The sequence below is a fragment of the Equus asinus genome, chromosome 15 (genome assembly GCF_041296235.1).
Source record: "Equus asinus isolate D_3611 breed Donkey chromosome 15, EquAss-T2T_v2, whole genome shotgun sequence".
NCBI classification, from domain to species: Eukaryota; Metazoa; Chordata; class Mammalia; order Perissodactyla; family Equidae; genus Equus; species Equus asinus.
In genome coordinates this window covers 26,616,367-26,628,522 of record NC_091804.1, presented here as the reverse complement: position 1 = coordinate 26,628,522, position 12,156 = coordinate 26,616,367, and the positions used below count along the sequence as shown (strand labels likewise).

The window sequence follows — 12,156 nt, the reverse complement described above, 5'->3', positions numbered from 1 at the left end:
GAATTCTGCAACTGGAATTTTATTTCTGAATGCCTGAGGCTCAGAGAGGTAAGGTGACTTGCCTGAAGTTTCAGTTTGTCGTTAGTGGAGCCAGAGATTGGGTAAGCCACCCAGTGAACATAGTGGGGAATCTGATTCCATTTGGCCTAGCAAGTCTGGTGAAGGGTGAACCCTTTCGTCTCATTAGGCCCTGGTCATCTCTGACATCTCTGACACCTCCTGGTGCCTGGAACAAGCTGTCCTGTGCCCCGGCTCCCTAGCTCCATCTGTTCTGGCGTATAGCTTTAATCCTCTGGCCGGTCGGCCAGCAAGAGTGAGTAGCAGCTCTCAAGTCCTGCAAAGGTCACCACCGGCCAGAAGCCAACTGGACATTGGGGACTTTCCTCAGGCACATGGGAATGTATCTTTGCGTTCTTCGTGATTGCACCCTGGAGCTGCTGTGAGCCTCTCTCAGTCTCTGTGCACTTGCTCACCTTCTTATCACCTGGTCTGAAATCCAAAGTGGCTAGAGGCACGGAACAAAGACCAACCTAGGCTGTCAGGCACAAGAGTTTTATTTTAGGAATAGTGTATATTCTTTTCAGCAAATAATTTCCAGGGGATCAGAAAGAACCACTGAGAAATGTAAATAGTGATGTTAGAGTGGAGGAATGGGAAATAGATTTGTTCTCTTTTCTTGAGGTTGTAACATTATTTAATAATAATAATTCTCAGTGCAAAATCCCTTTTGCAAGGACAAGGCTTCCCAGATCGGTCTCAGGCTGGCTTGAGTCAGAGTTTTAATCTCATCTTTGAAAACCTAGAATCGTGGAAATTTCAGATTGGAAAAGAGGACCTTGCAAGCCCTCCAGCCCAGTGTTTCCAAATTGTGGGCTTTCCTAGACCACTAGCATTTCAAAAAATTCTAGTGGCAGAATTGCCAAACTTTTTGTTTTGCTGAAGACATTGAAACAATCAACTACCAGCCATTTGTCCCCATTTTGTAAAAGAAAGGACTTTTTAACAACAACCAGCAACAAAAAGACACCTATCATTTCTCAATAGAGAATGAATCTTAGGGGCTGGCCCTGTGGTTGAGTGGTTAAGTTCGTGTACTCTGCTTCGGTGGCCCACGGTTTCACCGGTTCAAATCCCAGGTGCAGACTGCTCATTGGGTGGCGCTGAGGCAGCATGCCACACAGCACAACCAGAGGCACTCACAACTAGAATCTACAACTGTGTACTGGGGGGGGCTCTGGGGAGAAGAATTAAAAAAAAGAAGAAGATTGGCAACAGTTGTTAGCTCAGGTGCCAATCTTTAAAAAAAAAAAGAACGAATCTTAAGTTGAAAACATTCAGCTTTAACAAGAACTCTGAAGACCAGTGGAATCTCTGTTGCAGACTGGTCTGGTCTTATTTGGCGAGGATCTACAGCTGTAACCCAGTGGGTTGTACCCTTGGCTGCCTAAAGGAATCACTGGGGAAGCTTTTAGAAACTCATGTAGCCACCTGGGCACCACCTCTAGAGACTCTGATTTCCTTAGTCTGGGTGGGGCTCCCCAAGTGATTTTATTTTACAACCAGAATTGAGAATAGTGTGTGTGATGCAGTCCTCATTCCAATGCATGAGCCCCCTGTATAGCTTTTCAACCAAGTCGTCGTACAAATGAGACAAGTGGCCTTAAGGTCCGGGAGTTTCCCCATCGCTTAAATCTCTCAAAACTCTGATTTAGGAGAAGGGATTTCCTGAAGGTCAGGATCAGAGGGAGGAAGGGAACTTCTATTCATAAAGTGTCTGCTGGGACCCAGACCCAGTGCTAAATTTTTCTTAAAAAGGTATTCTTTTAATTAATGTATTTTAAATAGTATTTATTAGCTTATTTAAAAATACAATAAAGTTTAGGGGCTGGCCCCGTGGCCAAATGGTGGTTTTCACGCTCTGCTTCGGCGGCCCGGGGTTTCACCCGTTTGGATCCTGGGCGTGGACATGGCACCGCTCATCAAGCCATGCTGAGGGGGCATCCCACATGCCACAACTAGATGGACCCACAACTAAAAATATACAACTATGTACCTGGGGGATTTGGGGAGAAAAAGGAAAAATTTTTTAAATCTTAAAAAAAAATACAATAAAGTGTAAAGAAAGAAATGAAAATAGCAGATGATCCTATTGTCAGATAGAAGCTGTTGAATTAAAAGGGGGAAAAAATAGCACCATGTGGTAGGCGGAATAATGCCTCTCCTCGCCATCCCAAAGATGGTCACATCATAATGCCCAGAACCTGTGAAGTATCACCTTACATGGCAAAATGACCTTCAGGTGGGGAGATTATCCTGGGTTATCCAGTGGGCCCAGTGTAATCGCAGAGGCCCTTAGAAGTGGAAGAGGTGGGGACAGGTGGTTATGGAAGTCTCGGTACCTTCCGCTGAATTTTTCTGTGAACCTAAAACTGCTCGAAAAACTAGAGTCTACTTTAAAAAAGAAAGTGGAAGAGGGAGGTGAAAGAGGAGGTCAGAGTGAGAAGGACCTAATTGACATTGCTGGTTGAAGATGGAAGGGGGTCATGAGTCAAGAATGCAGGCAGCCTCTACATGCTGCAAAGGTGAGCAAACGGATTCTCCCGCAGGGCCTCCCCAGGGATGCAGCCCTGCAAGTACCTTGATTTTAGCATGTGAGACCCATTTTGGACTTCTCACCTCCAGAACTGTAAGATAATAAATTATATTGTTTAAGCCACTAAGTTTGTGGTAACTTGTTACAGCAGCAGTTGAAAACACACATCTGTAATACATCTGTGTGAGGTTTTTCATACATCTTGTTTAATTCATGTAACACTCCTATGAAATAGGCATTGTAGCCCTATTTTAGAGATGGGGAAGCTGAGACTCAGAGAACCTTGCTGGCACAGTAGAGATTTTAACCAGGGTCTCTCTGAGGCCACGTCTGTGCCCCACCATGTGCTGCCTTCCCCTCAGCTGCACTCTGGCTGCCTGCCCGTGGGCCACCCTGTGTAGCAGGTCCTCCCTGGGGCCTCAGGGAGAGCTTTCTCCCCGGTGGGATTCCATATTCCCTGTGTGAGTGGGGAATGATATTAGAGAAGGAGGGTGTCAAAAAGATTTTTAAATCATCTAAGGAAGAGTGAGGGACATTTGAAGAGCAAGGCAGGGGACCTCAGACATGAATTAAGGAGAATGGAAAACTTGTTCCTCAGACCTGGGGCTGTGGCACTGCAGAGACTCACTGGGGGGCCCTAATGTGCGTGAGTTCATGCTGCCATTCCCATCCATGATCTGAGGTGGCCAAACAGCACCCTGCTTGGGGAAAGGGGAGGAGTTACTCTTGGACACTCCGAGGTTAGAGGGTAGAGGGCAGTGTCTTGCTAAAATGCCCCCATTGCAGTGCCCAGAGGCATTCACAGCATTGCCATCTTTGGCCAGCCAAGGCCACAGTGGGAGATACAGAGTCCAAATCTAGGACCTCCCACTAGCTTTGGGCATGGGGAGCCATTGCCAAGGGTCTCAGGTTTGCCCCTTGGCACCCTGGTGCATCTGAGTATGGGGGTAGGGGCTCTGCCTTTGAGCTACACCAGGCTCTCCCTGGGCCTCTCCATCATGTGGGGCCATCACAGCAAGAAAGGGTCACAAAGAGAATCAGCATTGGGCTAACTATGACCATCTGTTTTTGCAGTTCTGCGAAACATCTTTGTCCTTGCCTGCGTCATTATCGTCTGCTCCCTGCTCTTCCCTGTCCTGTGGCACCTCTGGATTTATGCAGGAAGTGCCAACTCCAATTTCTTTTATGCCATCACACTGACCTTCAACGTTGGGCAGGTAAGAGTCAAGGACAGCATGGAGACAGGGATTCTTTTCGTAGCCTCAGACTTTCGACTTAGGCCCTGGGTTCTGCAAAATAGGAGTTCGAACATGACTAAAGGGACAATTCCTCCACTCAAGTAGCTCTCAGTCAGGTACAGAAGTAAGAGCAGCGGGGAAAACTGAATTTGGCTAACAGTTTATTGGGCACCGTACTGAGCCATCACCTCACTGAATTCTCACAGCAAGCTTGTGAGACAGTGTTAGCCATGTTTTACAAATGGGAACCGAGGCTCACAGAGGTTGTCTCTTGCCCAAGGTCATTGGAGGAACCAAGAACCAAATTCAGGGAAGACTCAGTTTCTGAGGCCACCCTCTTTCTGGAACAGTGTCTGGGCTGTGTGGCACCTAGAGTGAGTGCACCCTGTGGCGGCGGGGAGGGCAGCAAGGGGAGGAGACACTGCCAACTGCACTGCAGGAGCAAAGGCAGGGAGATGAGAAATAGTTTGGTCTAGCCTTTGGGTAAGTCTGGAGTGCAAATTAGACAGCTGGGAGTAGTGGAGAGAAGGCTGGCATGTGGGGAGGGGGTCACAGAATGAGAACTACCTGCAAGGAGCTCCAACCTTCCTCTGACCCCGGGAGAGCCTCTCCCTTGGTACCATAGAGCACTGGTTCTCAGCATCAGAATCACTAGGGGGAGGGTGTTAAAAATCCAGATTCCCTGTTAATATGTTTTAAATCCTGTAGTTAATGTTGTGACTGTTAAAATTACATGACTTGGTTTAAAAAAAAAAAAAAGTAGATTCCCTGATTCCTCTCCCAGAGATTCTGTTGCAGGTGGTCTAGCAGACTTCTCTGAAGTTTCCTCGTCCCCTCTGCTACGTTCTCTCAGGTCAGCTCTGTCCTCATTGTCGAGGTCTTATGAGAATCACTTGTCCTGTTTACCATTTCAATTGCTGTTGGCACAGCCTGGCATTTCCTGTGCATAATGGACTGTATGGGAAGCAAGGCTAGCTGGAAAGAGTAGTGATGCCAGCCATAATCCCCAGGGAGAGTCTTGCCTCCAGGGTTAGCTGCTGGGAAAGAAGAAGCGAGATAGGGCTTTTTCAGTGAATGATGGGTCTGGTATTTCCTGCATGGACATTTCTGGACAATTAATGTCCAGTCCAGCTATTTATCTTGGTTTGTGAATAGCAGGAAGAGAGATGCAGGGCCCTGTAACCTGGGTGGGACCAAGCTAGAGGGTCTATTCCCTGACCACACAGGGGTTATTGATGGTGGATGCTCAGCACCTCCTACCTGTGTTCCATGCAAACAGAAACCTGCAGGATTAAACTTAGTATCTTGAAGGAGTCCAAAAGATTGTTCTCTATTGCTGAAATCCCCTTTTCCCTTGAAAGTGGTGACTGGCATGTGAAGGCATTGGGCTTGCCCTTGGCCTCTGAGGAGGTTGGCGAGCCCCAGTGAAATAGTCCACAGCCTGTTGTCAGGCCATGAGTGTCAAGTATGGGTCAGGAGTACAATTGCAGTGATTATGAAGCATTCATGGAACTGGCCAGATAGCAGGTTTTTTATATGGCCGGCTTTATGATCTCTGTAAACAGCATGGGAGATGTTTGCAAATGGTCAGGTGCCATCTAAGGCAGGAGAAACTGAATTGTTTGGAAAAGGAGAATGGGGCTGGGAGTGGGAACCAAAGGCCGAGAAGACGGAGTGTGTTAGTGGCTGAGCTATAGAGAAAAAGTAGCCTAACTGTTGGCATTGTCTTTTACTTTTTTTCTGAATCTCTTTTTAAAATGTATTTTTAGTCATACAAGTAACACATGAATTCATTATTGCTAGGAAAAAGAAGTCAAACAAAATAGAAGCATAAGGAATGAAAATCAAAGCTCCACTTAGGCCCCCATCCCTTCCCACCTAGTACAGATGTGGTCGTTGGGATCAGTTTGGTGTGTGTCTTTGCAGACTTCCTCTGTGCATTTACAGACAGCTCTAAATACATATGCACTCATAAATAGCTTTTTTATTTATATAAAGAAATGACAGGGCCAGCCCTCGTGGCCTAGTGGTTAACTTTGGCATATTCCACTTCAGCAGCCAGGGTTCAGTTCCCAGGTGTGGATCTACACCATTCTGTTAGTGGCCATGCTGTGCTGGCGGCCCATATACTAAAAAATAGAGGAAAATCAGCATGGATCTTAGCTCAGGGCGAATCTTCCCTCAACAACAACAACAACAAAAATAGTCCTTATAAAAAACGAGTGCCAGCCTGATGGCATAGTGGTTAAGTTCACACACTCTGCTTGGCGGCCCAGGGTTTGCAGGTTCAGATCCTGAGTATGGACCTACATACCACTCATCAAGCCATGCTGTGGCAGTGTCCCACATACAAAAATAGAGGAAGATTAGCACTGATGCTAGCTCAATGACAATCTTCCTCAAGCAAAAAGAGGAAGATTGGCAACAGATGTTAGCTCAGGGCCAATCTTCCTCACCAAAAAAAAAAGAAGAAGAAGAAGACATCCTACTCTGCTGTTTTTCACTTAGTGATCTCATCTTGAGACCATTTGTTTAATAGCTCTGATGTCCCATCGTAGGATGTGTTGTAATTTATTTGACTAGCCAAGCCCCTATTGATGGACGTTAAGGTTGCTTCTGGTTGTTTTGCTGTTATAAATGGAAGAGCCTTGTGTGTCCCTCCATATGCTCTTGTATACACATGCCAGTATTTTCTTAGGATACATTTCAGGTGGTGGGATTTTCTGCTTGTACATTTTGGCAGATATTGCCAAGTTGCCCTTCCGACAGGTCATACCAACCTCCAGGCCTCCAAGCAGTGGTCCAAGTGCCCATAAGCTGGCAGCTTGTTCAGGCATCCAGCACGCCTGTGTCATCGGCCTCCTCGGGTCTGGACTCTGTGGCTCTGAGCCAGAGACAACTCTGTCAGGTCAAATGCTTCCTGGGACTGCTGGCTTTGGGCTTTGTGACTGTCACTGCCAGATCACTAAAGGGGTGTGTCAGATGGGGGCATTTACTCACCAGGCAGTCACTCAAGTCATATCACTATGCTGGAGCATTGACTGAAGCAGAAGAGTGCCCCCCCTCATGAGGGTTATACTGCCCCTGCCCTCACACCTGTTGGGAGCCAGAGTGCAAATATGAGACATTTAGAATTTCAGGAAGTTAAATGTCACCTCCTCAAAGAAGTCTTCCATGAGATTCCCCTGCCTCACTGTCCCTTTCTTAGCCCTCTATTTGTTTCCTTCATAGCACTTACCCAGTTCGTAACTTTAGATTGTTTACTTACTTCTCTCTTTACTTCTCCCACTAGCCTGTGTGCTTCATGAAGGCAGAGATCTGCCTGTCCTACCTGCTGTAGGATCCCTAACTACCAGATCTGTGCTTGGCACAGAGCAGTTGTTTAGCAAATATTTGTTGAATGAATGAATGGACCAAAGATGGCCAGGGAGAACATCATGTGACTAACGGCCAGATGTGCAGAGAGTAACCGCTGGAGGAATCTAGAGGGAATGAGGTCACCTTGCCTTTTGTGAGTGGTCAGGAAAAGCCCTAGGGAATGAGGAGTAGGAGCTGGGCCTTTCAGACTTGGAGAGTAAGAGGGGAAGGGAGATGGTTTTGAAGGAAGGCAGGATGGGGGCCAAGTCACCCCTACTGGCTAAGGTCAGTGAGTGACAGTTCTGTCCCCAACCCTTCTCCAACTTTTGTTAGAACCTGGTCTCTGTGGCCAGTGAAACCCCGCATGTCCTCCACAGCCCAAGCCAGCCCCTGCTTCTTTTTGACCTATAGTCCGCACTCCCATTGAGATGTGTGGCATTTGGGAAGTGTTCTCAGTCCCACAGCCAGCTCTTCTAGCTGGGATGGTGCTTTATAGCCACTTGGTCCTCATTCATCCGTCCCTGGGCAAGACAGCTCAGAGCTGTCCTGGACACCAGATGAGTATGGCTTTTCAGCAGGTATCCAGAGCCGGGCCCATCCTTGCTAAATCAGCTGAATGTAGAGAACATCTTGACCTGTAGATTTTAAGTCCTGCTCTGTTTGAGTTGGGCAGTGACATAACTTATTATAGAACAAATTATTGGTAGATTATTAGTTATACCAGCAAGTAAGCCAGTGACTTAGGCCTCATCCTTTCCCCGGGGCTATTAAGAATTTTTCAACATGTGGCATGGATCATTTGCTAATTATAATTGTGCCTCAGAGTCAGTAACCAGGAAATGACAACAGTAAACCATCCATAGGTGCATGGGGGGGGGGGAGTGTCACACACACGTGTGAGAGAGAGAAGGCAGGATTGAGATTGGTTATTGAGGGCCCCTCCACTTCCTCACCGTGTGACCTTCAGCAGGTGATTGAACTTCTCTGGGTTGCAGTTTTCTTGAAAACGGGGATGAAAACCCCACCTCTCAGAGGGTTGAGAGGGTTGGACGTCATGTGTGGGTCCTGTTGCCATTATTCAGATGTTGACATGGGAAAAAGCACGAGCAACACGCTGTTCAAATACCCAGAGCCAATTCCCAGGGAAACATTCAGTCCCGGAAACCGAGGGGAAGAGAACAATCCCACTCCTCTTTTTTTTTTAAACCTTTTTTCCTCTGCAAGTCAGTGACCAGCAGAAGAAAAATGGTCATCAAGGATTGCATATAATTAAAAAGGATTGGGTTTAAATTTAGCTTTTTTAAAGAGTATAGTAAGATGTCCTACTCACCCCCATTCAACTTAAAAACAGGGAACATACAGCAATATTTCCCTAAAATTATAATTAATAGTGGCTCATTTTTAAAGAGAGCTTCCTAAGGGCCAGGCCCATATGATCCCTTTAATCTTCTGGATCATGTGCTTGTGCAGCCTTCTGGACCTTTCCCTGTGCGTTTACATTTACTCATATGCTCATGGAGAAAGAGTTTTATTTGTGTGTATGTTTTATTGTTGGCATCACAATGAAAGTCTGACTTTTTTTCTTTTAATGAAACACCTTGGTGACCTTTCCTTGTCCATACGTGAGAGAGCGAGCTCTTTATTGCGTCCCACCTGTGTGGGCTCACCGCACTTGATGGAAAGGGCTACTGACAGCCCTTTAAGATGTTTGCCTATTTTTTTTATTATGATAAAGAATTCACTTAATCCCCATGGCAGCCCTTTGATGGAGGCATTATTATTGTCATCTCATGATAGAATGAGGAAGCTGAGGCTTGCAAGTCACACAGCTGTACAGTGGTCTGTTTGTTCGTGCCCTTGTTTATCACGTCCTCGCAGTAGACTGTGGGTTCCCTTAGGGCAGCCCCAGGTCTGTTTTGTTCACGACCGTCCCCAGCACCAAGAAGAATATTCAGCGACTGTCTATTGATGAATAAATGAAATGAGCTGGGATCAGAAACCACATTTTATGAGCAGTGATTTCACATAACCTTGTATACCCTAACCTCCCAGTTCCAGTGTCTGTTTTGGTCAGAGCTGGGCCTGTGGCAGGTCCTGCTGGGTTCCCATGTGATCAGAGCCAGAGCCCCCTTCTCCTCCTACCCCCGTGGCTGGTGCTGAGAGCCCCATTCCTCCTCTGTGTCTGTGTCCAAAATGGACTCCCTGGAGACCCTCCGTCTGCCCTCCCCAGCAGGGCCTGGAATACTCCACAAGCTGCTACCTCTTCACTGTGGGAGGCCAGCCCTGACTCCCCTCCTTATGCTGCAGACCGTAGATCCTGGGCTGGCCCTGCTTTGGCCATTCTGCTTTCTGTCTCCAGGGAGGCCTGGAGCCCTGGGCTCTGGGCACCAACTCTCTGGCATGTTGGGTCCTGCTCAGGACTTGCTTTTTCATTCCAGCACTAATGAAACCACGGTCTTCTCTCCTGAAATTGCCTCTCAACTGGCCGGATGTGTCATTCTGGGGAATAGGACTAGTGAGGAAATATTTGGGGACATGTTGGGCAGATCATCAGTGCTGGAGAGGTTTATAGCCCCCATTTCTGGACAGATAGGGGCCCATTTCAGGTTTATTTCCGTGGGTTGTCTGTGGCCCTGGCTTCAAAGTCATGGGTCTGTGTGTGGAAAGATTTGTTTTTCCTGAAGTGAGGTGCCTGTGACCCAGGTTGGACCCTTTGTCCTTGTCCAACTGGGTTTACATATTTCCTTTGCTTTTCCTCAACCGGTGGCATTTTGTCAAGGTCTTATTAGTTCACTCCTTTGTCTCTCCTATCCTCAAACCTTGAGCTCAGTGCTCAGCATCCCAAGCTTGTCTCTCATAGGCCCTTCTCCACCCCTCTCCTCCCCCCACAGCCAGAGTGACAAGAAAAGCCGGGTTAAATACAGGGGGACAAGGCCAGCAGGAAGGCCTGGGCTTTGGAGACCCGAACTCCACAGCGACTCCCAGCCCCATGTGTCCTGGCTCACTGGCCTTAAGCAAGTCACATAACTCCTTGAGCCTAATTTATTTATTTGCAAATATTAATTAGATGCCTGCTATGTGCCAGGCACTCTGCTAGGGCTCAATGAGACACAGCCCTGCTTCCAAGGAGCCCACATTCTGTGGAAGAGAGAAGGAAACAGGTAGGGCCAGGCAGCATGGTGGTGCTGTGAATGGGGTAAATGCAGAAGCCTCTGGGGGAGGCAGCCTGTAAGTGGAGCCAGAGGGACGTAGGATCTAACCAGGTTCTCAGTGAGACCTGGGGGTGAGAGAAAGCGAGTGAGCGAGTGTGGAAGGTCATTCTGTAGAACTGGCACATGCTACCTGATAGGAAATGAGGCCATTTCAGGACAGTGATGGTCAGAGCCACATGGCCTGCATGGGCCTCGTTATGCTGAGGAGCAGGCTGAGCTTTTGGTTTTAAGCTGAGGACAACTGTGATCAGATTCATGCTCTGGAAACCTCCCTCTGCCAGGAAGGGAAGAGGTGAGGGCTGTGAGCTGGGATCTCGAGCGCCAGGGAGGAGGCTGTTGAAACCTGGCAAGAGGGGGTGGTAGCCTCGGTTTCCTCAGCCTTAGAAGGGTGATCCTAAGGACTCGGTATGGAGTTGGGTGAGGAAAACGTCCATGAATTGAAAAGAGCCACATAGATAATTGCCGTCATAGCTGGCTTTGATCTTGCCTTGTGACCGTCCAGACCCCGAGATGCAGGTCCAGAGATTTGCCTCTTGTTTTGCCTCTTTAGAGCTGGAGGCTGGAGCTCTGTTCTTCAGCCGTCTCCTCCGTGCTGTGTCCATTCAGCCTGTGAGTTTGGCACGCCAAAGCCCTGTCCAGCTCCCCAAGTCGGCTGTCAGTCCCTCTTGCTCCCAGTTTCCTAGATCCCCAGGCAGCATGGGCAGAGGACGCTGTACTTTGCCAATGGTGACTACACATGAGTTCCCCCAAGTGCGAGCTGGCTGTCAAGTGTCAGCATCTCCAACACAAGCAAGAGACCTGGGGACCTAGGACATGCCTGGGGTGACGGCATCTGTTTCTCCAGAAATCTGCAGCCCAGAGCTCAGTGTTGGCTGTGTCTGCTGTCCTGAGCCCCGCAGCTTCTAGACGCACTGAATTCACGGCCTTCACTGGCTCAGATATCTGAGATGCTTGTTTTGCCTTTTCCCACAAAACTCTCTCTCATCTTGGCTAAGGGATAGAGCTGTGAACTGGGGAGCACAGGCTTGACAGGAGTGTTAGTGTATACAAAGCGTTAGCATGGATCTGTGGCAGAACTCGGCACGTGTGCACGCAGCCCCTTGCACCCCCACCTCCCAGCATCTTTAACTGAGAGGAGTTGTAGGGTGACAGGAAGGACTGGGGTTTGGGCCTCAGACAGGCAGGATGGGCACTGCAGCCCAATGCTCCGCTTATTCTCTTGTGACCCTGGGCAAGACTCTTAACCTCTGCATTGGCTCATCTCTAAGTGAGGCTTATAAACCCTACCCCAGGGTGTCGTGAAGACTCAATGATATGCTTTTCATTAAAGGGCCTGGCCCAGGGCAGATACTCAGATGTTGTTTTCTCTGTCTCTTCTATCCCACCCTGTAATGGAGCGTATTCTGACTGTTTCATTCCACTTCTGAACTATGCCTCTCTGTCCCTGGCCACCCTTTTATCAGCTGCTCCATTATATCTTCATTGTGGCCAAAAGGGGAGTCTTGGAGCCTTCTGGCTGCCAATGAGAGGAATGTGGTCCAACTGAACCCTCACTGGGGCAGTGCCAAGGGGGTGGGGACTGGCGAACTACTCAGAGCGCCAGCCCTGTGCTGGGTCTGGAGCCACAGAGCTGGAGCAGATGTCACTCCATTTGGTAGGCCAACGGGAAATGACTTCACCTCAGAGGTCACATAACTGACTGCTGGGGGCCAGGAGGGATGAGTGAGGCCTCCCAGCAAGAGATGGCAGTGGGAGG

At 48.3% G+C, this 12,156-nt stretch overlaps 1 protein-coding gene across 1 annotated transcript in view; it reads left to right on the top strand.

Annotated features, from left to right (window-relative positions):
* PIGU (phosphatidylinositol glycan anchor biosynthesis class U) overlaps positions 1–12,156 on the top strand; it is an 89,562-nt gene that overhangs the window by 73,005 nt on the left and 4,401 nt on the right. The window contains exon 11 of the mRNA XM_014831472.3: positions 3,668–3,810. Coding sequence (XP_014686958.1) covers positions 3,668–3,810 — 143 coding nt within the window. The remainder of the gene's footprint in view (positions 1–3,667; positions 3,811–12,156) is intronic.